The 27,951-nt window shown below is 47.8% G+C and overlaps 2 protein-coding genes across 3 annotated transcripts in view; one reads left to right on the plus strand and one right to left on the minus strand.

Moving 5' to 3' along the window:
- Window positions 1–27,951, minus strand: part of LOC143426134 (sex-regulated protein janus-A) — a 48,340-nt gene that overhangs the window by 17,948 nt on the left and 2,441 nt on the right. The window lies entirely within an intron of this gene.
- Window positions 1,671–27,832, plus strand: LOC143426122 (arrestin homolog). Of its 2 annotated transcripts, none has more exons than XM_076899314.1 (10): window positions 1,671–1,819; window positions 2,584–2,738; window positions 9,386–9,436; window positions 12,090–12,225; window positions 12,625–12,774; window positions 23,387–23,534; window positions 24,270–24,464; window positions 24,568–24,731; window positions 26,929–27,210; window positions 27,338–27,832. In XM_076899314.1, the coding sequence occupies exons 1-10, from the start codon at window positions 1,730–1,732 to the stop codon at window positions 27,626–27,628; spliced, it is 1,662 nt and encodes a 553-aa protein (XP_076755429.1). In that variant the 5' UTR covers window positions 1,671–1,729; the 3' UTR covers window positions 27,629–27,832. The 2 variants fall into 2 exon arrangements, with proteins under 2 accessions (XP_076755429.1, XP_076755430.1); XM_076899315.1 differs by having other exon boundaries at window positions 24,282–24,464.

The following is a 27,951-nucleotide window of genomic DNA, read 5'->3' on the forward strand; positions in this document are numbered from 1 at the left end:
CAGTTGAACTATTTACTCGGGTCTTATCGTTTCCAGTCGTGTTAAATAAACGACGAGGGTGACGCGTCGCAGAATATTGCGAAAACTTTTGCAGCAATCGCTTCTAGTTCGCCTCCACGTTTCCAAAAAAGGGCAGCCTTTTTGTGCACCCCTTCAAACTTTCCAGCGACAAATTAGAAGTTCTCAGACGCGTCGCCATTATTCTCGCGCAGAACCTTGGCCCTCCACGTAGACCTTTTCTTTCGCGTCGAGTTCTCTCGACGATTTCTTAATTGAGAGAGCCACGGGTTCTTTTAATTGTCGTTGAAATCCTGGTAAGGAGCGTTCACCTGACGGAAGCCAGAGAACCGTACGAGAAATAATCGAGGAGCATCCGCGATACCCTCCGCGCTCGCCTTTGATCGCGCCCAATAAAGGATAACGATGACGTAAACGGGGAATATTCCTCGAGAGTCCTCGACAAGGGGCGGACTACCTTCTCTGAGAAGCTTCGAACGGCCTTTTAAAGAGACCCGGATAACCCATCGAAGGCCTTGGGTTCGTTCGAACCCGATCATTTCGCTCGAAACTGAGTACTCGAGCGATTCCTCGCGAACCAAACTGTTCTCTGGTCCAATTTGAAAAGCATCGAAGACCATTCTTGTCGAAATTCTATCGTGCGTCTTACGGATGAAGCAACGATTCAGACTTTTTATATCCCATCTGCCCGTTCTCTCCTCGAAATTATTCTTACGATAGCTTCGTATATTAAAACATTTGTTGAACGAGTAGGTAGATAGTCGTAGTGGTAGCATCGAAGGTTCTACGCGAAATCAATTTTGAAAACCGACAAACCAACAATGCGGTGATGACACGTGAAACGTGACAAGCATCAATTTCCTTCGAACCAGATGGACGAAGGGTTGCCGGAAAGGCCAGCACGATCCACGTCCCAGATATCGCGCGGCCCTCCTAGTATAAACCTTGACTTCCGGGCGCGCAAAGCCACGTCTACGAGATATTTAACTACCTTTCGAATTTTCCACTCGAACCAATATTATTTCTCCAATTTCGTCGACCTCCCACTTAATCGGAGGACGGAAAGTTCTAATGAAAATTTATTACACTCGCGATCCTCGTCGAAGGGTGCCCGATGAGGAAGGAAATTTACGCGGAACGCGTCCACTCGAACAAAGTTTTTAAACAGTTTTTATCGACCAGTCCCTGAACGACATCAAATTTATCCGACAGAGGAGGCTATTACCCAACGATCGGGCTCACCTTCGTAACTTCTTATCGAGTGATTAGAGAAACTTTACTCCGATGGAAGCTGGATCCCGCTGACGACTTCCGACTGGTCGCGAAACGACACAGCTGGGAAAACGAATCATCCATGATCTAAATAATTTCTTAAATACATTCTCTCTCTACTCATCTCTTTTCTTTCTCTTTGATTCAATCGGATAATTCAAACAATCGATTCATCCGGCGTTTACAACAAGAAGCTTCGCTAACCCTCGTCCCTGAGCGATCATTCCCAAGACGTTATTTGTTACCTGTCCAGGGAAATCTGCCGAATAATCGAGGAACGATCGTGCACGTCGCGATGCGGAAAAATACGGGGTTGTCGATAAACGACGGAGTGTTCGGTTGAGAATCATCCTCGGTGAGTGGTTCGACGATTTCGTACATCTTGTGCGTGGTTTTCTACTGTCTGCTGGGCCTGTGCGGTCGAAGAGGGAGCACGGAAATGGCTGAGAACGAGAGGCACGCGAAACCGGAACCCATCGAGCTGCCATCGAACTCTGCGGAGCGACGGGTCTCTCTTTATCCCATTACGGTACGAGATCTTGGTTCGCAAAATAACATGTAGCTTAATTCTATGTCCCGATACCTCTCGCATGAATAAGACACGAAATCCATTTCGTAATGGTTCGTGGTAAGTACAAGTAGAGCTTTTTTCGAACCGTTCGGTCGAGAGACGCTTAAAAATCGATTACCAGATTCGGTTTGCAACTGCAAGATTTCCACGAGGTTACACCAATCAGAATCAAACGAAAGTTAATCGAACGAGAAGTATATCCCGGCACAGACAACATTCAATCACTCACCCCACCAGTACCAATTACCTTTACCCCTTGACTAGCAGCAATTTCCACGGTCCCGTTGCAGTAATTTGTTTCCGCGGAACAAGGAAACTTTAAAGAGAAATTCGCCGTCCCAGCGTAACTCGTAACCCGATCTGGACTTTAACGCCGGGACCATCGACGATCAATGGTACACCTTTACTCGAACCAAAGCGAAAATCCGCGAAACAGAACGAACTCGCGGCAGTGGCGAGCTTATAAAATTCGCAGGCAGTCCGATAAATCGATAGTTCCTCTGTTAAACTCTTTTTCGAGGCTGACGCTTGCTAGGCGGATGGAAATTTGCACGGTGATTGCTAGATTTCGGCGCGCAATCGGGCCAATCGGAAGCAAATCGAAATCAATCGAGCTCGCGCGGTCTGTTACCATGCCGCGCGATAACAATCAATCGGCAATTTCGCTAATCGTGATTACCGCGGCCGACCGACTAAAGGCAATTACCGCCGTTCTGCCGCAGATGGAGAACAAGAGGTGCGTCGAGGAGACGTTCGCCGAGACCGCGGCGAGGGAGGCGCGGAACAAGGAGACGCGCTGCACGGAGAACCAGGCCCAGAGATTACAGCAGACGCAGTCGCTGCCGCAACTGCAGCCGAGCGACACGCAAACGGACAGGTGAGAGACCACGCGATCCTCCTCCGCGTATCGCGGTTTCCCATTGCGATTTACAATTACGACCACGCCTAGTCGCGGCCGCGTCAGCGACGCTTTCCACGAGAGATCGCGCGAAGACACGGATCGGGCATTAAGCGCGGAAAAAGAATCGTCCGACCGTGATTAAGCTAATGGCGGACGATGGCCCCGACGCGATCGAGTTCACGACGCCTCGCACGGCATCTGCTTTCAGGGGAATTGAACGAACGGTTTGTAATTGCCGTTGTCGTTAACGAGGAGCCCCGCGGGTACGTCAGACTCGTGCTCTAGGTGCTAGCAGGTTACTGCACCTTGGAACCAGACCAGTTCCAGTCTATTTCTTCTTGTAGATTATTTTTGTAATTAAAGAAATTGAACTCGATTCGAAATGAACGCGACGACTCGCGTTAGTCTGGTTCTCAGACAGGGAATGAACGAACGAACGAGGTCTATGGGTATATATTGGTATCCGTTTCGTATCTACAATCGGCTACTTGTTGCAAGCGCAGTTGGAACGCATCGACACGATTCATTGATACAATCTCGCCATCGCATTTTGGAATACCAATTCTCTCGTTCTTCCATGTAATAACGATCACTTGATTAATCCTGTATATAATTGAAGTTTTGAAACAAATTTCTTTCTCTATTCGTTGTACGAGACGGTCAGAAACGAGTGCAATCACCGCAACAGTCGCGTCGCGTACGGTGCTAATCGGTAGCGACGATGAATCAGCGTGTCGAAAGAATAGCTCGAAGCGGTTCCTTAAAGATTTACGAGCGCGATCTGTCATCCCTGGACGAAGCGAACACAGCTACGAAAATCGCGGAGACAGCGAAACAACGAGCAATCATGGTGGTGACACAAGTTAACGCTGTCAATCTCATTCGCTGACTAAGATCGACCGTTTTGCGAGGAACAAACGAAGCATCGATCGGTCTGGATATCGTCGAACGAACAAAATCTTGCAACAGGGACGCAAATTCGATAATAGCTGACTCGCAACTCTGTTAACGCACAATTTCCACGTTACTGGCGACCTTTTACCTCGTTCCGAAATGCCACCATTGGCAACGGGTCAATTTATCGTGGATCACGAGTCGTAGTCTCGTTGTCAACCCATTCAGCCCTCCTCTCAAATGGCTCCGCAATCGAACGAGCCAAGAACGGGATTGCTGGAAGGAACGGCGACCGTTTAAGACGGTTCACCGGCTAAAAGAATATTCTCTACCGATCTCCCGTTACATTGGGGGTCTTGGGTGCTCGATTGCACGAACGAAACCCTATCGAGCTGATGGGGCACATCCGATGGCCCAACCTGGAAGATCCTTCGCTGAGATGACCCATAAACTGGCGGGCAGGTAGCAGACGGGAGTAGACGCGGGTAATGATCGATACGAGCCACTGTGCCCTTCTGTCCAATCGGCGTTTAGCTCGCTGGAGCGGAAAATTCGTGGAATTTCGAATTTGCATTTGAAAATACCACCCTCTGCCGCGTTAACAAACAATGGGACCGCGAGGTAGCTTCGACGAGGCGACCAATGGCTGGGTACATTCGATATTATCAAGAAAATTTGATCATCCTCGCGGTGGAATAACTCGAAGCCTTATTTACCATCGACGACACCCATCGAGGAGATAAATCTTCCGACCGTGAGACGTCACGAAGCGCGAGAACGTCTAATTAGGCCGGCTAATTGATTTGCGGTTCGTTCGTGCGCAAGAACCTACAGACGGCTCGCAAACGCAGCCAGCCCCTTTGAATACCGATGGATCGAAGTCCTAGGGAAAGATACGACTGACACGGCACCCGCGATTCGGTGATAATGGGACGCCGCTGCGAAAGGTGCGATTCAATTGAAAACGGAGCGCGTCAGATAGCGCGTTCTGTTCGAAAGTGTTCACTGGTAGATTCTGTTCGCGCCGTTTCGCGTGCCAAGTAAATTAATTCGAAACGATAGCCGACTTTTTTCACGAAAATAGTCGGGATCAGAATTTTTCGTGGGAGCACTGTAACTCTTTCGCAGGGTAAACTGTTTGGGCGAAATTGCGGAACAGTTATTTCGGCCACTTTAGTAATTCTAATAATAAATGAAAGAATTCGGCGCGAACAACGCCTCGTTCAGTCGCTTCGACGGCTATTTCGAACGGCACTCGCGAACGCTATCGAATGCCAGAGCGTGTAATCGAAGGTCTAAATATTTGAAAATCGCGACAAATTCAGAACGCAGCGGGACAGAGAAGCCCCGCGTGTCGACGTGTTTCGAGCATCAAAGCCGTGGCGGTTCGAAACGAACGAATCTCACGGTTTACAACGGTCGCCTGGTAATTTAATACCGCAAAACCAGCCAGCCATTTCGCGTCTAGTCAAAAACTGGCTTTTACGGGTCGCAGCCCGTCATCGAGAAAATATTTTGGCAACCACTGCCGCGGAATCGCGAACACGTTCACTGTTCTCGCGATTATTTCTGTTTCGACGCTCGAAAATGCGACGCCTGTAATGTTTTCCAATTTATTCCGCGGCCATTCGAGCAGAGATATTTCCATAGCTATTTTGTAAGCTAGTTCAACTCGTCGCGTTGTACCGGCGAGCGCTAATGAAAATTGAAGGTACCAGAAAAATCGGTCCTCGTTCGCGTCCGCCCCGTAATTGATATTAAATGCGAGGATCGAATATTCCTCCGCGAATCGTGTCCGTGACAATTGTGACTGTTGATTAATTGAGTCCGTGGTTGCAAAAGTAAATCATCCGCCGTTCTTTTTTTCCCTTTTTTTTTTTAGTAATTTATTTCGCGCTGCACTCTAACGCTCGCGCTCGTCTATTCAAAAACGAACCACAGGCTTAAATTTCAAACGGAGGGAGCGTATTTTTTGAATAAGTTCACGGGTGAGAACGTATTTCAATTTCGTCTCGTATGTATAATTTAAAAGCAGTTCGCGTTTTCTTTTTCGCGGCAGATTAAAAAGTCGCCGGTTACTGGAGATGAAATCCCTTGACACTTCGAAAATTATTCCTTGACCAAGCCAGAATACGTCGCGCTCCCGTTACGTTTGAGGAGCGCAGATGATCCGACCCCCGCAGTTTCCAATTAAAACTTTCCGTTAATTGCATCGCGTGTGTATCATTTTGCGCGCGCATCTACACGCGACTGCGGTGTATATACGTATACACTGCGTACTTATTATAAACATCAAAGCGATACGCGAATAACGGGCGATTATATCCCCCCCCCCCCTTCCGCCCTCTTGTTACTCGAACGACGATTAAGTGTAAATCAGTCAGGCTGGCGGTAATTCGAATTCAGCTGCATCCATTCAGCGTAATATCGTTTGTACGCGACCCGCATACCGAAACAAAGAGGAAACCGCGACTGATTATGAACACGTCCGCGAATTTCTATGCCGTAAACGCGATCCGTTCTTGCCGTCGCACTCGTGAAATCCAATAATTTTCACGAACGCGACTACGCGCGATGACCGTGGTTAGATCCCTGAGCGATCAAAGCCACGGGGGTTGAACCGAGTTCGCGTCGACGAGGGATCGAGCAATGCGTGAAAACGATACGCTTCTAAATGGTTTTTAACTCTGGGAAAGTTTAGTTTTGGCTAAGCGTATATAGTCGAGTTAATTGAAACTTGAATAGTGTAGAAATTAAACGCGGGACTCGATGAATAAATATCCGCGCGTATTTCGTAGTTCGCGCGGTTCTAACTTCTCGTTTCGATCGAGTTAACGCGAGGAAAAGCGATGCGAAATTCATAGCACGAGCGTAAAGCAGATAGCCTTTCGTTGTTCCTTTCGACGTATCGTTGAATCCCGACACGCACGAGGAACACTACGAATCGAATTGAGAGATACTGGTCAACCGAAATTCAATTTATGCGAGCACCGCCGCGTTCCGAGGATCAAAAAGCCCGTGCTCGAAGAGCATTCCTGCGCGTTACACGCAGAACCACGAAGGAAAATCCTTCTGCCAGCTGTCTTATCCGCAGATTCTGTTTCTCCTCCTTGAGGTATTTCCGCGTGTATACACCAGCCACTCTGTCGAGCTAAGGATATTTATGGCGTTGTGTGCTCGCAGCAAGAGATACATCTCGCGTGCAAGAGATACCATTTTTTATCGCTTCGACACACGGAAAGTTTGAAAGCTCCGTTATCCCGCGTGGATCTCTTCCGTCCTCTGTCGCGTCCCATCCGATGGGAAAAGTATGACGCAGAAGAAACCTCGCGACACGTTATTCGACTATTATCGCTAAAAGCTTCGAGCGTATAGGGTTTGACAAATTTAAATAGACACTCGACTGCATAATATCTACTTTAATTTCGATATTCTCGATATTTTTCGATGTTACACGCAGTCTGCACTTTTCGCAAATTTCAATTTCTTCTGGACGCATGAACATTCGCAGCCACAAGCTATAGCATTCGCGAAACCTTAGGCTAACTTTTGCGCGACGAGGCGAGACCACAATTGGAACGCTCTTCGATGGTGACAGAAGAGCTCGCAGTTTTCCACCGAAATCCAAGCAACGCGAGTTTCTCGCGGAAGTTCACCAAGGCGCCAGGCTGATCAACGAGCGATCCTACGACCGCGACGACGTGTCGGAAGTTAGCGGAGATGTCAGAGAGGGCACACGGGCAATGAAATGCAAATGAAGGCTGCATGGAGATTGGGAAATCTCCAACAGAGCCGAAACTCGCGCGGGGAAGTTAAACGTCAGCCGCTGCTGGTTGCGACATGGAGCGACGTGACGTCGGAATGGAATCGCACCGAGCGTTCCAATGAAATTAGCAACAAGTGCGCGGTAATCTTCCGGTTCCTATTTCTGCACGCGTCACATTCCTATAAGTGACGATCGCCTATCGTAGATCGCAAACGTTGCTTCCTTCGATCAGGATTCAAAAACTATCGACGAAGAATGGAAAGCGAGGGAAAAAGGGTTTGTCGAGCGACATTGAACGATGCTTCGCCGTGACACAAATTCCACGTCACGAAGGACTCCAGTGGGCTTTGCGCAACAGGAATTGTCTGTAGCATTTCACGTCTGGTCGAGTGGCCGTAGAACAGCGGACGCATCGCGACGCGACGCCGTGCATGACCGCCTAAATGAACCAGAACACACGCGAACCGCATAAAACGCGGTACGGAAGACTGGTTCACCCTTGACCACGAAACGTCCAGCGTAGTTAACGTCGGGAAATTGAACGGATCCGTTTCGCGATCCTTTTCCATCGCTCCTGCCCTGGAAAATGTTCGACGTTCTTCTGAAACGGTTACACGCGTTCCATTACACAAAATAATTCCTAACCAAGATGGAAAGTGAAATTCAAGGGTAGGTCGAGAACAGACGGCTGTCGGTTACGATTCCGCAGTCGCGTGGAACTTACGGCACGAAATCCTCTTGCGGTTAGGTCACGAGTCGATTTCGCTGGACTTTGAACTGATGCCTCGCGAATTCCTTCCCTCGTGGCATTTACGTTTCGTATTCGGTGGATACCAGACGTGATACCAGTCGCGGAGCTATGCATTTGGTTTCTTTAATTAACTCGATACGCTGGAGATTAATCGGTCGGTATCCGATGACTAACTCGACCAAAGCAACTTCAAACTAATATTATTATCGTACTAACTTGGCAAACACGTATCTCAGGCGAAACTTTAGAAAGACGAGGAACACCGACCACTTTACCTGGCGCGTATTCTATACGCCAAAACGCGAAACTCCGTGGGAACGGAAGTAACAGTCTCGAAACGAAATTACACAATTTCAACCGCGTCAGACGACAACCTTGAGTCCTCGCGACACTAGGATCTTCTTTCTCAGCGAAGAGAAAAACCGTGTCCGCGTGGAAAACATGCACAAGCCGCGGGACACCTCGAATGCCTTCACCCACGTCGTTCTCAGTTCGCTGCGAGCAACCAGACGTAAATCAGCTGGTGCGCTTGCTCGCGGTAGGAAGAACGGGAATTCCAAGGCGACCTCGTTCGCATTGTTCCCGCGTATCATCATATTTTCCCCGCGAATCCGTCTCGAGCGGCTCGCATAGTTTCGTTGGTTTTATTAGGATAGGTACGGAAAAGACTCGCGCTCCTGTTGCTCGAGCTTTACTGGTCGAACGGCGAAGGAGGAGAGGCGGAAAATTGAAGTTTTTATAGCGGTTGATACCGGTTGAACACGACGGAACCTACTTTTTTACTTGGAGCCGGCTACGAATGGGATTCGATTTCAAGGAATTGGAAATTTTACTGTTTGCGTTCCCGCGACGCCTCCGCGTCTCCCAGTCCTTTCGCGCAATCACGCGTTCGTGTTTAAAAGGCGTTCACGTGGCTAATACTAACCTTTAACTTGTATTTTCTATAATAACAGAAAACAAGTTGATAGATAAACGAAAAAGTTTACATCGAAATTGATTTGGTACACGTAGAAAAAAAATCGAGACCGAGGCAACCCTCGAGCGAAGCCAATGCATAAATTACGTCGAAGATAAAGTATGGCGCGTGTCGTTTTAATTCCCCGTGGCGTTGCTCAGTCTCGAACACGTGAAAGGACTCGGTTGGTTAAACACAATGAACGAGAAGTTTCTACAAACGGATGGAAAGTAACCGAGCGAATTTGTGTGTTTCAGGAAAACGGAGAATCCCAGCGAGAACGCCTCGGAGTCCGTCAGCGATCAAAGGTAAGATGTTCAATGAACGGATCGCGCAACGAAACCTGGAATAGTAGAAACCACGTCGGAGGAACTCGTTCAACCGGAAAATCGAAAGTAATCCCGGTGCGAGGGAGCGAAACTTAGTTCCACGCGGCAACCTCCGAAGAAAGTCTCCGGGGGGTGGTGTGGATAGAGGGGTGAACGACGTTGCAGAGGAGCGATCTCGTTACAACGATCCTCGTTAGATAAACAGACGAGTGTATCGAGCAAACGAGGGTGTCGTCGCAACGAGGTGACGTTGCAAAAGTTTAGCAGAACGGAAACAACGGGTGCACTTTCGACATCCCTTTAAAACGGAGAGAAACCGAGACGCCACCCCCAACGGTATCTCTTTCCGCGGCAGCTCGCGTAATTACATCGCGGTGAACGTAGAACGACGCGTCGAGCCTTCCCGATAAGGGAACAGCCGTAGATAATTTCTAACAAACAGAAGCTCGAAGCTAGCCGAGATAGCGTATCCGAGCAAGATTTATCGTCGTACGAATATTCGAGCTTCTTCCCCAAGTATCCGCGGAATTCGAAATTCTCCACCGTGTACGCGGCTCTCTCTTTTATCTGAAATTTTAATACAGCACAGGGGGAAGAAGTTCTCCAACCTTGTTTCTTCTTCAACGTATAAATCTTCGATGGAATCTCAAAGTCGGAAATCGATGGATCATACCGCCGACGGATAAATCTTTCCACGCGCGATGGATATTTAAAAAGCAGGAAGGTCGAAGGTTAACGAATGCGCTCCAATTAGAAGAGCCACCGCGATTGGCGAAGAACGGTCTCCTCTATTAGAAGGAGGGTCGTGTGACCCGCCATGGGACATTATGTCCGAGACCACGCGAAAACTAATTAACAACGGACGCGGTTTTTTTTTACGTTGGATTAAAAACGGGACCAAAAAGGAGCAGGGGGTGACTCGCGTCAAACTAGCCGCCCTCGCATCTGTCCGTCAGTTTAATTAAAGCATGTTTAAAAAGCTTGTTCCTCCACCTACCGAGAGTGCATTATTAACTGCTCGGACAAAATGATACCGTCGCAACTTTAATCAATTCCTCGGTAGCCGGAGTCCTGACCTTACCGCTCGACGCCAACTTTTTCCCATCCGCCCCGTGATCGCTTATTTTTCGAAAGCTGTCGACGATACTCCGCGTGGCTTGCGTACCCCGCGAAACTTGAAGTTAAGAATAGAATAACGTGGGTCGCAATTTCTTACCGCCCACAAGATCGAACCGGGAAGCATTTGCGCGGGTATTAAGGTTCAAGGGAATGGACGCGCGAGAAAACGGAATTCACACGCCCCCGCGAATAATCCATCGACGGATGGGCTCGGTTCAGTCCCCCAACTTCGATCGAAACGCGGCACGGAGCAATTCAAACGACGTGGTTTTCGATTAGATCGTTGAATAAATATCCCGTGACGCGTCAATCAGCTGCGTCGTGATTGCTCGGGTCAGAGGAATCCCTGGGACCATCAACAATGTCGTTTCAATCTATTAATGCCAGGAATGCGTTCCATTCGACGGTGATCGACGAAGTATGATTAATGCTTCGAGATGTTCTTCTGATGTTGTTTGATGAAATATAAATTGTAATTTGCATCCACGTGAAATATGATCAGTATCGTATAGGTAGCTATAGTCGCGTATTCCATTTGAAAAATGAAGAGGGTTGTAACTGTATTTTAATCATTTGATTATCTCCGAGACTGATCAATTATACCGCGTAGCACAACAAAAGGAGAATTAAAAAACTTTCAGCCACCCCGTCGCAGCGAACAACGCGCCGCTAGATAAAATGTTTCGCGTAATTTCGTAACAGGATATTCCTGTTTCGCGTAGAAAAAAAAACCAACTCCGTGCTCCGTTGCTTCGTTTACGCATAATTATGTAACACGAGCCCATAAACCGTGGATACAGGGGAGATTATAATAAAAATATTATTTCAAGAAAAGTTGGAACGAGAATTGGAGACGCTTTGGGACGCCTCGGGGGAAATATTTTCGTCTTCGATCGAGGGGGTTGGACGCGGATGAGGAATCGATGCTCGAAGGACTCGTACGAAACGATCGATCGGATGCTCGCCATTGATAACACGGCTGATAACCTATAAACGCGACGATATCCGTTCGAACGCGAAATCCCAATGGAATTATCAATTACCGGGGTAACTGTTGATGCGAGTGGAAATTGCGAGCAAACAATGGCGAATAAAAATTAACGATCGTTCGTATACGGTACGCGTGTTAAACTCGGAATTACCCTTCGGCGAAATAAATCGAACCTTATATTCCTCCGCTTTGTTTCCGCGTCGAGATAACACGCGCCATGAAGTTTGATGGCGCAACGGAATAAGCGCAGTGATTGCAACAAGTATTTGCAAGCCCATTGTGTTTGCTTAAGCATTTACGTTCTTTCGTTCGGCTGAAACAATTCGCGGCTGAACGACGAATGGGATTCAGCAATTCGGATATAAGCAATACTCTGTGCGACCACTACGAATTAAGTGTTTGGCGGTTTCATAAGGGGTAGCACGCAGCAGCGCGTCTAATAAAGAGAAATGTAGTTTCCTCCGCCACTTCGCACCGAATCTCTGTAGGATCGATAAACGAGCTTGTTCCTCTGTCCCACAGGGTATACAAGAAGTCGTCACCGAACAACAAGCTCGTTCTGTATTTGGCAAGCAGAGAACTGGTCGTGAGCGAGGCGAAAATCGACAAACTGCAGGGCGTGTTATTGGTCGATCCGGAGTTCTTGCAGGAAAAAAGGGTGAGTGTCCCACTTTCGTCCACCTTAATTGAAACGCTCTGATCGTTATCCTTATTATTCTCATTCTTCTCGTACAACCTCCATCGTTCGAGTCATGGCGATGTATAACGAAATTGTTGAAGAAACCGATGAGGTTGAAGCGAGCCACGAAACAATTCCCCAGGTGGCCGTGTTGCGTAAATATTTTTCAGCCACCTGCGAAATGTATTTACGTATGAATAATCGCGCGGTGACACGATAAACTTTATCAGAGATTCCCGCTGGGATAATCGCCTGGCGGATACAACGTTGAAGAGAGGGAGAGAGAGAGAGAGAGAGTTGACCCTCGAGACGCTAACGAAGATAGCCGCGATTATTTGCTTCTCTATTTACTAATTAGCCTTCTGTCGGACGTTTCAGGTGTACGGGCAAATTACGTTGACTTTCCGGTACGGAAGGGAGGACGAGGAAGTGATGGGACTGAAATTCTGCAACGAGGCGGTTATGTGTCTGGCGCAACTCTACCCACCTTACTCCGGGGCTGATCAACAGGAAACAACGCCGTTGCAGGTCTGTAGAAGGATAAATTAAACGCAACCTTGCCTCGCGAGGTTTACGGAAGCTTCGCTGAAAGAAAGTAGCGCCGTTCTGCTTCCGCTCCCCATCGATCTGCTCGGTTGTTGCTCAACTAAAGTGTCTCATTAAAATTCTCTGCCTCTCTGCTAAGATACTCCGCTAAACTTCCATCTGTCCAAGGATATCGAAGATTTAAAAAGTTCTGTGTTTTTCAATTTCTTTCGATTCTAGAAACGAACGTTTCTCATTTTTTTCGTGATCAAGCTATTATTAGTGTTTCCCTTGTACGTCGTTGGCGAGCGATTCTTCGCAAAGGGATGTTAAAAAAAAGAAAAAATTGGAAAACGCAAACAGAGTCGAGCAAAATTGAAGGCGAAGGTGAACGCGAGTTCATGAAATTTTGTCTGACGGGCTGACGCGCAGTACGCCGGGGCTTGCGATCAATGAAAATTTAATAAAGACCCCGATCTTGCACGCGTCCCGCATCTCTGCCCGGCACAACAACTGAAATTGTTTTCCCAACGTATCATTAAATATCGGGAAATTGAAAATGGTACGCGATCCGCGCGTAGCTTAATTTCAGTAGCGATAGTCAATAATGTAACCGACCCCCTCGAATTTCAGGGAAAAACGGACAGTTGAGAAATGGAGGGACGCGTTCTCGAGACTGATAAGACGTAATCGTCGACTAACCGACGAGAAGAGAGCGTGGGATCGCGCGGCGGTCCTGAATTTCACAGTCAATTAATTAAGCTTGCACGGGATCGCGTTATTCGAGGTGGCGACGCGGTAGCGTAAGTTCGTAATCAATTACCGGAATAAGCCACTCGGCTTAGCGATCGATTTCGTGGTTCGGTAATTAGGAACTTACGTACGCAACGTCGATTCGAATCGCTGAACCCATTCAACTCGCTGAAGCGTGCGATTCGTATTGAAAAAACGCGTCGACCATGTTGTTCGACCGCGAACAAATGGCTGCCAATTCCACGGGGTACAATAGAACCGCCTATAACTACTCGTATCGCGTTTTTATTGTTTTCGAATCAAATTGGGCGCACGCTGTTTCCAGTTATATCGAAAACTACGTTTTTTGACTTAAATCAAACGTTTTGCGTTCTTGCTTTTGTACAAATCGAGACACGATGGAAATTCCACTGTAACAACGTTTTAATTTGAGTATGTTGAGGAGTTAACGTGATACTTTAATTTGCAAATTCAAAGAAAAAATATTTCGAGTCTGTATTTAAAACATTTGTCTTGGAATCGCAATGCTGGTGTGTTTATGCCAATCGCAAGCACTGATCGCGTTCTCCGCTGGTTTAACCGGAGAATCGTGTGTACACGTGAATTCTTGATCCTCGATTCGTGAGCTAGTAATCCTACGATCTGTTCCTAAACCAGATGCGACTCGACAAGATTCTCGAATAGAACGAAACATCGATCGATCCGGCGAGCATACTCCCCCAACTTTCGAAGACACGAAGCAGAAGACAGGGTGACGAAGGGTGAGCCAGTCTTTAACGAGAAAAGTAAGCAAGGAGCATTGTTTCGCTCTATCGAACACTGGCGAAGGTAGCCAGCAACTTGTCTCGAAGATGCTCCTGAGAAGTGGCTGTGGCTAAAAATATAAGGGTTCGATGCTCCCTTTTGTTACGATATCTTCGCTATAGGGAATATTGCGGCGTAGAATAAAGGTGCCTTCGTAAAAAGCTCATCTATGAATCAAGAAACATCACACGTGAAGAGGAGAAGGATACTTTGATCAAAGAGACAAAAAAACGAAAGACGTAAGGGATGAAGTTCGATCGAGACGGCAGAGAATTAATAGCGGCATGTATCAGTTTCGTTTCCGCGGCGAACCAATAGCGCGGCAGGCTCGTTGCGGTGGTCAGCTAACCGTGGAAGGTTTTAAACGAACAAGGCGTTAAAGGACCTAATAGATCGTTGATCCGCTCGGAAATGAGCCGTTAAGCTTATGAAGTAGGTACGGGATGCGCGTTATATGGGTCGTAAGCCTTGTAACTGATACGCGCGACGTCACCGAACAACGTGCACCGAACCGTTCTGAAACAACCCTCCTCTCGGCCGCCGCTCGCCGAAGAAGATCCATTCAACGGCGCTAAAAGGTCACCCCACCGAGACTGCTCTTTGAAATCTTCCTATCGAGCCGAGAAAAGGTTGCGCCTCGTGTGCTGCACGCGTCGTGGAAATGCAGAATTTTCACAAGCTCGAAATAATTATCGATCTTCGTCGGTCTACCCTACGAAATTCGCGAGAGGATGCCTCGACGAAGGTCCAGTCGACGGAGACGAAGAAACGAGTGCTACTACCAGAGCATTCGTCGGTTTACGAGATATTAAGCAAGCGCGATCGCGGTGCACCTACGTACATCTTTATTGCCACTCAGAGCAACATAATAGTTCTGGATTCGTAGTCGCGTGACCTGAATTCGAACTTTATAACGGCGATTAAAGATAATTAATAATAAACAAGACATTCCCCGTTCCACGCGAACGATCTTCCGATGCATCGAGTGGAGACCATAAACGAGTGCACTGGATACCAAAATGGCGCCCACGTGGCTTTAAGAGTCTTCCTCCCCATTGCTATACGTATCTTCTGCTGCGTATTCGAAATATTTTTAAAATCACTTATATTCGTTGTTTATCGAGGGAGAAGAGAGAACTGAAGAGAGGATATGGATTACCTATATGAAATGAGGTGGAAGGAATCGCGAGGCACGAAGAGAGAGGCACGCGCAACGCGCGCGAATTAAGCCGGTTTTTCAGCTCGTACGGTTTCGAGAGGGCCGGCTACGGGAAAAACGAGCGAGAAAATACGTACATCGACGTTCGACGTTAACAAAACGACGCGAATGTTTCGGCGAAACGCAGCCTCGACCCGGTTCCACGGTAATTGCGAGCTCACCGACTTTATTGCCTGCGTATTTTCTTGCCCTCCAGCGTTTGTTTAACCGACGAAGGGAAGCAGACTAGAAGACGATCGCTGCCGGGAAATCGTAAACAGCTGGTTGGATGCGACGCGGGAACCACGTTGATTTCACCTGGCTTTAATTGATGATCGCTTCAATTCTCCTTGGAAAACAGCAGCTCCATCGACGAAGAACAAATCGCTTCGTTGCTCGCAATTATCGTTTGAAAATTTAAAAATCACCTTTCACGTTCTCTTGCATTCGGATTCGATTCTCTCCAGGGGGTTCAACGTTGTTTGTACAGCGTTCATAACTGTACAACCCTCTTTAAACTTATAAAACATATCCACGCATATGCCCAAATTTATTTCGAACTTCAAACAAACAAATTCGAGTACTTCTAGAGACGAATTTGGACCGCAGAACCTCCGCGTTCTTCCAGAAATATATCGCACGAAACACTCGGAACAAGCAGCGTATACTACAACGTTTCATCGAACGAAGCGTTAATCTATTAATAGTAATTTTGTCCATTAATTGCGCTACGTAGCAGCGGGACAAAAAGCATCGTTACTTATAAGACGATCCAACGTCCACCGTCCGCTATCAATTAACGCGAGGAGATGGTGGAAGAGTAATTGCGCGAGCAAATACGGAACGCAATAGCATCAGCAACGGTAAGTACCGCGCGAGCGGAGGAGCTGGTCTTTACACAAAGGGGATGCGCGCTAATTGAAATAGATGGAAGGTGAAGTTCTAGCGGGGGTTGCTCCTCCGTTGGACACCAAACAGGGAAAGAAACGCGGAAGAGGAACGTCTCGAGAACCGTGTCGCAGGAGCACGATAGAACGAATTTAGATGTCTGCCAGTGACTAGCGTAAACAGCAACCGCGGCTGGTTCTCTCGGAAACGCAAACAGCTCGTAAAACCGTAGCCACTGGACCATCACCGTTCTTCGTCGGTGGCAAATGCGCGAGACATAAATGGGATCTTTGCTAGAGAAAGGCTTAATCCTGTGTACGTTGGAACGGAATTAAATTCGATGGAGATAAAAAGAGGTTCGTAATCCAATAATATGGAGGAGCGCGATAAGTTGTCCACGAAGGGTTCGTCCTTGTACGGAGTCTGAGATAAAACGTTCGGTTCCAACGGTGGAAGGAAGAATTCTTTGCCAGACTCCATTCCTAAGGACCGTCCGTTGTTTTTCGCTCGGAGTCCCTCAAGTTTACCACGTTGAGGTCAGTTTCGAATGGTTGTCGTTCCGTCCCGATACGCCCACTGTTTCGCGGATTTACGTAACGTCGAGGGGAGCGCTTACGAAACAGCGGATTCCTGCAGCGGATACTTTAAATTAACCGAAGAGGAACGATTGTTGCGGACAAAACGTGCAGAAGCGATTTGAAAGGCAATTAAAACCGTGAACAGCGCGGTTGGTATTTGCTTTTGCGATCGAAAGGATAGCGACGGATTACGACTCGGACAGGGGTGCTCGATGCCAGGTGGCAGCGCCGGAGGACCGTAAAGTCGAGCAAAAAATTAATTTTCCGTCGAATATTCGTGGAAACAAGCGGCGGTGCACGTTTTATACTCGTCGAACGAGATCCTGCGGTCGTAAGAGCAGCATGGCTGCGATAGGCCGACCTTCACTGGCTGCGGCCTTGACCTGCGGCCAGGTTACTCCAGCTGGACGCGAAAATTATTTATCAAGCTCCTCCCTCCACTTTTTCCCCGGTATTTCTTGCCGCCTACGTCGCGCGATGCATTATTTATTCGATAAATGAATTAGACACGAGCGATACGAAAGCTGCTTTCGCCGGCAATCGAAGGATAACCAGTTTTGTCGCGACATTTTTATTCACGTCCACATCCTTCGAACCTGGTTAACAACACCGTGCGACCTACATTTTTTATCTCGCCTAATTTATTACTCCCCTTCGTGGATTATGCTTTACTCGCGCCAGCAGAGAACTCGGTTCTCGTAGTCGTCAAAGAAACCAGAGCGTAAGGCTCTTCGAAGCTGTAAACGCGCCCACCACGCGACACCGGCAAATACTTTATTCGATTTTAACCGAGCGATGAGCAACCTTTTACATCGCGTCCCAGTTTCGAACCCGTGGGAACCCGTATGCCAGTCGCGGATACCCGATATCCGGCGTCGTTTCACAATTCCTTCGATGGAAGAAGGCGATCCATCGCCCTCGCAACGTGATCTTTCGCGTGCACGACCGGAGAAATGCAATTCCATCGCGATACGTTTCACCGTGCACTGGCTGCGCTGTTATCGTCGTTCACGGATACGTAGGGATCGATATACCAGTCTGATCGAGGACTTCCCAAGAGGAAGTTTTTAACCATTTTTTGAATATCACTCGAGACGACGACGGTGCTCTCGATACCATTCGCAGCGCGTCGTGACGCAACGTTCGATCCTTGGCCAACGGCTGACCCTGGCCCGCATCCTGCCGACGCTCGCTCCAGGAAACATTCTTCCGCTCGCAACTTTTTCCCAAGGAATGCTCCCGTGAAAGTATCGCACGATTTTACGAGATATTGAAGAAGATAGCGTAATGGTAATAATATTTAGCGAGATAAAAAGAAGCTGTTCCGCTGATGAGAAATATTTTCCTGCGAGATTCAGCCTCGAGGAGCGAGCCGAGGTGGAGATCGGTAATCCATAATTCGCAGTACTCGCTCACGGACAAAATTACCGAGTGTCCACTCTTCGGGGACCGAGGGAAATTATTCTAAGGCAGGAATGTAAACGAGCGGAAACTGGTAACCTCGGCAATGGCCGCCACTGCTCCCCGAGGACGCTCTAATCGGAAAATATATTTCGCGCGAGCGTAAGAAACGAAAGGCTACTAAAATAACTAATTTAACAAGTTCGCGTTTAGCGAGCTTTTAACCGCGATCGATACTACTCAGCCGGCGTTAAGAGCAAAGTTAATCGAAGCCTCCGATACCGCAGTTTAACGAGAATTCGAGCATTAAATATTTCACGCGATTTTAACTCTGGAAACGGACCTCTCATCGAATCCTCCAACACGATTCCTATATTTGAACTTGATACTCTTTGATCGTCAAACAATTCTATATAAAATTGATAAATAAACAATCATGAACCGTTATTTCAACAACTATGGTTTTTTTACTATTCGCAATGAATACTTGAAGAAGAGGAACTGCGAATGAATTGGCGAAAGCGGGCTGATAACAAAATGGAAGGGGATATAACTGGAGAAGCATTGTCAAGAATGTAGAAAATGGACTGCGCGAATGGAGGAAACCGACGCTTTTAGTGGACTATCAGACTGATGAAAAGAGGAATGCTTTTGCATCTCAGCTGCAGCTAAAATAATTCCACTCGACAAAGTGCTGTTAGCGTAAGAAAGATATCAGCAGCATTCCGGAGTTAAGAGGTTCCAAGTTCCTCGAGTTCTCCAGCGGCGCTGAAAGCTAAGGTCGGCCAGATTCCGTGGTGGAAGGCAAGAACTTCCGAGCGGAACTTTCGTTTCGACCGGCGTTCGATCAGCTTTTTCTTAGAGCGTTCCTCTCGCCCGGGGCTAAAGTTTACGCGGTAATAATTTGTGTCGACGAGAGAAGGGTGGACGGAAAACGAAATAACCAGCTGTCCAACCAGCCACGAGGCAAGGTAAATTTGGCAAAGTAATTGGTTCTGCTGGACGAAATGTCCGCGTGACTTCTGACGGTTTCAAGAGACCTCCGCGTAACTCGAAGAGATCCAAACGAGCGCTCGGTTTTTCCACTTACGAGAGACACAGCTGGTGAAATTACTGAAAAAATGAGGGACAGACAGCGTTTACGTGCTTACACGGGAATCATTTGTTAGAGGGCAGCTTTCATTATTCACCATTTTTCTCTGGCCGACGAAGGACACGTATTCCTAACGATTCGAGTGGGATTTTTTATTTCCGTCAGCATCGCGCGAACCTGAATAGTAGCGCGATGTATAAATGTTTAATAACGGCCGTCCCGTCGAAAATTACGGTTACAGACGTGAGAGGGAAAAAAATGACTAGGACGCAGCGTAATAACTACAATTTATGAGGAAGAAAAGGTAGAAACAGCAAGATAAATGGGCTCGTTCGAACGCCATGAAATACCGAGGTTAAACACGAGATGAGAGTGAAATATATATGTAGTTGTCACAAGAACGATCTGTAATCGAAATTCTCGCTAACGAACTAATATCGAAAGAATTTCAGGCTCGCCTGGCGTATGAAAACGAGCGAAAAAGAAGGGAGAAGAAATATTTTACTCGTAGCCATCGTTACGCGATGTTAATGTCTCCAACGGGAATTAAATTACACGGGGACCAGTTTCACGAGTGGTGCTTGGTGTTTCTCAGTTAGCACGGGTCGTTAACCAGTGAAAAATAAAATTTGGAGCAACTCGCGCGAGGGAGGTGGTCGAGAATTCCACGAATATACACGATGCTCGCTGGTTCGAGAAGGAAATCAATTTCGAGATTAATTACAAGGGGAGGCGAGCCAAAATTTCCCAGCGATCGTGTCGAAAACATCGCTCGCGATCGATGAAACTGTTTTTCTTTAACAGGGAGAACCAGCGATAACAACCGCGAAAGCTGGACCGAATGGAAAGTCATTATGACTAGACACAGTTTTAGGGCTGGTGATCAATCATAATTTGGTTCCGCCTGGCGAACACTCCCCCCGGATTGTCTCTCGAAAGTCAAACAAAAAGCAACCGATATCGCCTTCCAGCGAAACGAAACTCTTTGCTCGATGAAAAACCACCAATCCAGGATTACAGCGCGGCGTTGTTCGCGAAACGGTGGAACATCGATGGTTTTCGCAGCGAACGCATCGGCGAGTCTCGCGTTGCAAAAATAACAGCCTAAAAAAAAGAAAGAAAACCGTATAAAAACCGTTTAACGTTTAACCGTCGAACGAGGAGGGAATTCTCAAGCAGTAAGTGCTGTTCCAACAAACAACACTGGCGAAAAACAGAATTCGAAATAAAAATTGCAGGGTTACACAAAATTCGCCACGAATAAGAAACATCGAAAGCAATGATTTGCGATACTCGTTTCAACCCCTGATGAACCAACTTCAATGTTGGCGAAACATTTCGAGATTATTCCTTCTGGACAGAGAACGTTGCACAACCCCGTGGATGTGACGCAACGTGAATCAAAGCGGATACCGCCTCGTAACGCGAGACGATGTAATATTTGCGCAAGGATCTCGGAGACGGCTGTTGGAGGGTGAAAGGGCCGAGGTGAAAATCTGGATCCACCGTTTCCAGGCCATCGTCGCGGCTCGCCATTGTCGCGGATAGTGGATTACTCACGGTGGATGGGCCGCGCAACACGGATGCACTCAAAACGGCCGGATAATGTCGCTTCACGGTGGACTACGAATGTTACGATTCCACGGCCGACGGATCTCAAAGGGGGCAAATGCAGTAGAGCTGAAAGGCGCTACGTAGCTCATCAATCATGCATACAGAGCGCGAGCCGGCTTCACGGCGAACCGGACAAAAAAAAAAAACGAGGCGGGAAGGAAATACGGCAACTACTTCCGTGGTGGGAAACGGAGGGAGCTGAACGGAGGAAGATCCGATTCGAAAGTCCGTACACGAGGTATTACAAGACCGGAAACATTTATTACTCGTGCCGCCGTCGTCGTGGTTTTTAATGCCCTTTTTTAATACCCCGTCTTTCCATTTTCGTGATTTTTTTATGCTCGATGCGCCCTTCTATTTTCCTCTCTCGATCATTCGCTTGCTCTTTTCTTGAGAATTTAGCTTCTCTCCAGAAACGCAGAAATTTGTCTTACTCCCAATTCCATCAGCGTAGAGCGAAAGTAGTCGCAGCGAAGCCTGTGGAGCGATAGATCTTGCTCACCGCTAATCCAACACGAACACTGTCCACGATGCTAGTTGGGAATAAAAGGAAAACTCGAGGATTGCTTTCCTTTCATTAAAAAATCAGCTGCCCCGATAGCAGATTCTGGCCGTGGCGAACAGCAACGCATGAAAAATTCCCGGCGAACGTTCCTTCGAGTAACTCGATTACGCGGGAGAGTGTAAAAGAATGGTAAAAAGCGTGGAACGGTGCGAGCGGAAAAAGAATGTTAAAAATAAATTTCACAGATTGCTGCAATTGATATAACGAGCGATTTACGAGGCAAAACGAGCAGGCTCGCTTTTTAAATTCTCCGCCGCTCTTCTTCATTTAATCACTTTGACTCGCGAACGGGCGCACATTATCCCATTATGCCCGACAAAGAAACGAGTGTCCATCCTTTCGCTGGTTATCGATTTAACGGGTCTTTGTCTTCGACCACGGTCGATCGTAAAACACCTCGTCTATCGACGCTTTAAATGGACGCGTCGTCGGGAACACGTCGGACGCGAAACTGTACAAGCTCCGAGCTGGCAATCGGCGCATACAACCACCGTGAATGCGGGTCTTTCACGCAGACACGTCCATTGAAACTTTTTTCGTCGCGTGACGATTTCGCTCGCTGAAATGACATACGCAACAATACCGCGCCGCGACAATGGCTGACACTTAGCCGTCGTAAGTCGTGGACGCGACGATTCACGCGACAGAGGCGTCGAATTTATTCATACCACGCGAAATAAGCGACGCGTCTCGTCGCGAAGCGAACCGATTAATGCGACATGCCGGACGATTTGCAGGATCGAGTGGTTCGAGTGGGAAAATCGAGACGCGAAAAGAGAAATAAAGAGTAGGAGGCGATCGAAGCGTTCTTTTCAAGCTTCCCGTTCGTTCTTTAAAAGCTTCGAGGCGTTCGCCGCTCTTTATCGGGCAGAGGCCGTTCTCGAGGGACGCGCGAAGGCTATTGGATCTCGTTTGCGAAACGACGTGCCCGAAAGCGGAAGTTTAAACCGAGTTTTCCGCTGGAGACCGCTGTGTCCGACTGGAGCAACGCGAGCTGAAGAACATTGGGCTTTGCGTCGGTCTCGAGGCTGCGTTTGTTACCAAGCAACAAGTACAGAGCGAAGTGACACCTCGTTTCTCTTTCGAAACGCCTAGCGAGAGGTGGTGATGTAAAAAAAATTTGCGAACGACGGAACGATTACGCTATACATGGAAATTCTAACGCCCACGAGCGATGCGATTCTCCGCGTCTCTGTTAATTAATGCGAATAATTACTCGACAAATACCAGCGCGATCTATCGCGCGTCGGTGATTAGTTCGTAAGTCCTTTATCGATGGCCGACTGGCAAAATTTCGAGGGATCAATTTGTAATCACATAACGAAGCATTCGACGGTATTGCTCTGGGCAAAGCCGTTGAATCTTTCTAAATGGGAACGAAATGATCGGTGGCGTTTCTGTACAAGTGCACATAACGTAAAGCTTCCAAGAGGAGCGGATTTGAAAGCCCCAGAAATTGGCGTTTCGTTTATAACCCATGTGCCATTTATGCCCGTTTATTTACGGTTTTCTCCATTCAATCTTGTAGAATCTATTCAGTTCGAGGGGTCCAAGTTATCTCCCAAGGAAATATTAAAACGTCTTTCTCAACGATTTTCCAAGTTTTAATAACTCGAACCGTCCCTCATCCTCGTCTCGCAACAGCCAACTCGTAACGAAGCAGCGAAGAATCTTTTCACTAACGACGTAGGAGAGAAAAATGATTCGATTGGTCGTTACAGGAGGCGTTGGTGAAGAGACTGGGTCCCAACGCTCACGCGTTTACCATGGAAATTACCCCGTTAGCACCCCCATCGGTGCAATTGGTGCCAGCGAAGAAATACAACGGGGCGCCGATCGGGACCAGTTACGACGTCAGAGCTTACGTAGGTGAGTAAATCGAGTCGGCGTTGATTTACCCGGAACGAAGCTGGAAATTGCGACGGAAAAGCGCGGAGAATAAAAAGAGAAAAAAAAAAGTGAAAGATTGCGAACTTTCCCAACCAACAAGTTTCGAAGCTCGATAGATTTCTACGTCCACGATGGCGCTGCTCGATTCGCGCTCTTTTCAACGACGAAGTTTTCACGAAAAAACGAGAAATCGTTCGGTCGTGTTCAGCGCGCGCACGCAAACGAGATCGATGAAATTTGTTGCGCCGATATTCGGGCAAATAAAAGCGTGGGAGGGTGGAGAACGAACGAGCGTAGGGACGGAGTAAAAATGGCTGTTGGAATTCCGTCAATGGGTTCGCTCTTTTGTCGAGCGAATTTCAACATTGATTTTTCGAACTCGCTCGAAGAATACCGCGTACCGATCGCATCGAGATTTTCAACTAGCGACCGCGATCTCGCGTTTTACGCTCTGGATGCATAAAGGATCAATTCAAGGCTCGAACAATCGAGCTCCAGAAATGACATTCGAAATTCTTGGCTTTCGCAAGCCTCTTCTTCCCTCTCGAACGTATATTTTAAGATAAAACATCGCAAATTTAAACTTACTGGGCTTGCGAATTCGGGGAACCCTCCACCTACTAGCATTTCTGCGCGGTTGTACGCCCACAGAAAAAAAAGTATTTCATAAATAACGCTGCGCGTCTGTTGAACGTCGAATGTAACGAAATTTAGCTGATCGAGCAGACGAGGAGCTGCACCGGAAGACGACCGTCCGTATGGGCATCCGCGTGATCCAGCGGACCACGAAGCCGATATTGCCAGCGACCAGCGTGTGCAGCGTGCCGGTGTCGTCCAGTCCGTCTGTCGGCTCCAGGAACCAAACATGCGTGAACAGAGTCTCGTTCGCGGAGATCACAGAGGACGTCGGTGAGCCTTCCTATTTTTACCTAGGCTCGTGTCCAAAAACGAAAGACACCGATCGATTCGTTTCGCCAGTGAATCGCGTCACTGTTCGTCCCTCTGGTTTCAGAGAGCGCGGGACCACACGCAGCGGTGGAGAAGCCGTTCTTGCTCAGCGACGGTCGTGTCGGTTTGGAAGCCAGGCTCGACCGCGCGATCTACGCGCACGGCGACTCGATCACCGTGCACGTCAATGTGAACAACAAGAGCAGCAAAACCGTGAGGAGGATCAAGGTAAGACGCGATGCGATGCATCGAAACGCTTGCTTCGAGGGGTGATTCCTTGATTTCCAATCGCGAGAACCTCACGCTCGCTAATATTATTCCCCCTAAGCACGCGAGAGGGAATTTATCGGTGGTTCCTTCTCGAGGCTGAAATTCACCTACACTATTCTCGTATCACGCGCGTGGCTGAACCTCGTTCTGGAGCGCAGCTCGCGACGGTTTTATACACGCTGGAACGAACGTCCTAGAAGCACGATGCGATAAGAGACTTAATATTTCGGGAGGCAACGGTGGCTGTCGTAAAATCGCGTTATCCATTCCGGAACCAAGGACGACCTTGGCGCTAGTGAACACGAGAGGAGCGGGTGGGAAGGGTCGCCTTGAACTCGTTAAACCGGTGAACTCGAGAATAGCACGGGAATAAACGGTGAGGGGGGTTACAGTGGAACAAGTCAGCGTGGATCAGACGTCTGATCGCGCGTCGAGCCACGCTACTGAGCACGACCACGACACGCGAACCGTTCATCCGTCGACGTTACCAAGCTTGCATTCGAGTTTAGAAGCTCGCGGTTGCAAAAGAATGGTGTAATCGGTTTTATTACGCCCGCGTAAGCGGAATTACGCGGGACACTAATGAGTGTCGCAGAGGTACGGTACGCGCGAGTGATCCGACTGCGTATCACATTTGAAGGAGAAACGGAAACGTTCCCGACTCGACCCTCGCCACTGGGACGCGCTTTAATGCCAAAGGGTTGGGCGTACAGCATACGTATACGCGAGGCAACTCCTGGTTTACCTACGTTAGAATAGTTAAACTTGCGTGAGGAAAACAACGATGCAATCTCTGGAAAATACCTATGTATGTGTACGCGGGTAAATACTTTAACTAGGATAAATAAACGAACGCGCAGACGCTGAGAATTTCGTCTATTAGAGATATATCTCAATTTTAGGGGCAAAGCTATAATTTGAAATCGAGGAACACTCGGTGATGATTCGAATGCAAGCATCGTTTACATTTCTAATACGTAGACGCATTAAACATTCAAATACGGAGGAAGGTATGCAAAGCCTTGTAATACCCGTCTTAAACCGAAGTGCGCTATACGCAAACCTACGTGTTGGTCTAGTAAAAACAGTAAAATTATAACAAAAAGCGTGCGAGAATAAACATTTAATTTTACGGTGAAAAAGTTAAACCAGGCCATTCGAACAAAGTTCTTATTTTAAACTGGGATACTTTATTTATCTCGATGCGTCGGGATGACACCGTAAGTGATCGTATAAAGCCCGCGCGAGTATTATATTTTATATCTGCAAGGGATGGCGTACCTCGGAAGAGCGTGGGTGAAATATTCATTCCTAAACTTACGTTGAAAAGAAACCAATTTCCAGGTATTTTCCTGCTCTTTTAGTTTCACGTTTCAAAAGGCTTCTCTTAATTAAAAAACGGGGAGAAGAAGGAAAATAGCATCAACAAAGGAGAAGTCTTAACGGGTGGTAATTTAAACCAACTAGAGGATTTCTTTTAAGCAGAAATGATAAAAGGGAACCGAGGATATGCCCGTCGAATTTCCTCGGGTGACAGAAGGACTCGGATAGCTAGGTAAAGGGATCGCGTTCGCGTCAATTGCCTTTGCGCCGGTTCATTAGCGAACGCCGGTTGAAAACGAGAACGGACGGGGATTCGATATCGCCGTGACTGGCCTACGAGTTCTGCACACATTTCCGTTAACTTTGTCCCGACAGTTTGGCGAACGGACTGACACACGGTAGAGCCGGCCAGTCTCGACTGGTTACAGCGGCTGCGGAATGAGTAATCGCATTTGTTCTCTTGCCAACGAACGCCAGTCTCTCTCCATTAAATTCTAATTAACCCCTCCCTTGTTTGAAAAAAAGAGGTACAGCTGTACTCGATCAACGTAACGTACACATGCAAATTGCGAAAAGCTCGTTTCCTCGCGCGATTCATCCGACCGTATTTCACGGGACGACTTCCCCGAAATCTCTATTATGGGATTTACTTTTTTGAATCCCCTCGAATACACGCTTCTCGCGTGCCGGTTTCCACAGAGCTGACAAATCCTTTTGAAGCTGGTCGAAGCTGCGAGCAGAGTAGGACAAAGGGACGTTTCCGCACGGTTGCCTTATCATCCGTCCCTCTCCACGGAAAAATTTCACGATTCCTTTCGTCTTTGTGTCGCAGGTTTTCATCGTGCAACACGTGGACGTGTGCATGTTCAGCAACGGCAAGTTCAAGAACGTGGTCGCCCTGCTCTCGTCGCAGGAGTGTTGCCCTTTGGGGCCTGGAGCGTCGCTGAAGAAGAGCTACACGCTGAAACCCACCAAGGGCTCGACGAAAAACTGGATCGCTCTGGAAGACAGTTACACGAAGGCGGGGGCCACTCTGGCCTCCACTGTTGTTTGTCCTGGAAACGGTCCAGAGGACAGGAACGTTTTTGCCATTGACGTTTCGTATTACGTGAAGGTAAATCATGTTTGTTTAAGCGTACGCAATTATGCGTCCTCTCTATCGATGAATCGGGTAAGCTGGACAAATTTCAAATATGAATTAACGGTGAAAATTAAAAGTGATTCGAGAATTACTTATCCAGGTAAAGCTACTGCTCTCAGCAATGGGCGGCGAGGTGTCCCTCAAGCTACCGTTCACGTTGATGCATAGTAGCACGGATCCAGACTTGGTCGGGTTTCCATCCCCCATCAGAGACCCGAAAGTATCGAGGAAGACGAGCGAAGAGGTGACGGAGAGCCACGAGAGGAAAGAGGAGAGCAACGCGCACAAATACAAAGGGAGCAAACTGGAACCGATCAAGGAGAAGCTGAAAGAGTCCAAGGACGTCGATGTGGATCTGATAGAGCACTACGAAGAGAGTGACAGTACCTGAGAGCAGGTGCAGACGACCGACGTATCGTCGCGACCATCGACGAAGAACAACAACAGCGGGAGAAACGTGAAGACCTCGAACCACAAGAACTGCAAATTGGGATTCGATATACAGAGGGCTTGGTGTTGCTTTAGAAGGGCTTCTTAGTAACGGGAAAGAAAAGGATACGTTCACGAACGTTCACAGCAGTTTTCTTTCTATCCACCAAAAAGGAAAACGAGACGACGGTGAAGGAGTATATTTGATAGCAACGCGGAAATCTGAACGAGTCGCGTCCTTGGACACCGCGAGTTTTTATTCAATTCTGAAATTTTCGAATATAA

This window comes from Xylocopa sonorina, chromosome 8 (genome assembly GCF_050948175.1).
Source record: "Xylocopa sonorina isolate GNS202 chromosome 8, iyXylSono1_principal, whole genome shotgun sequence".
NCBI lineage: Eukaryota > Metazoa > Arthropoda > Insecta > Hymenoptera > Apidae > Xylocopa > Xylocopa sonorina.

Excerpts from the sequence above, each read along its gene's own strand:
- LOC143426122 (XM_076899314.1), top strand. The coding sequence starts at position 1,730 with ATGGCTGAGAACGAGAGGCACGCGAAACCGGAACCCATCGAGCTGCCA. Across the intron at positions 24,465-24,567 it reads GGAGATCACAGAGGACGTCG|AGAGCGCGGGACCACACGCA; the intron begins GTGAGCCTTCCT and ends CTCTGGTTTCAG. Across the intron at positions 24,732-26,928 it reads AAACCGTGAGGAGGATCAAG|GTTTTCATCGTGCAACACGT; the intron begins GTAAGACGCGAT and ends TTTGTGTCGCAG.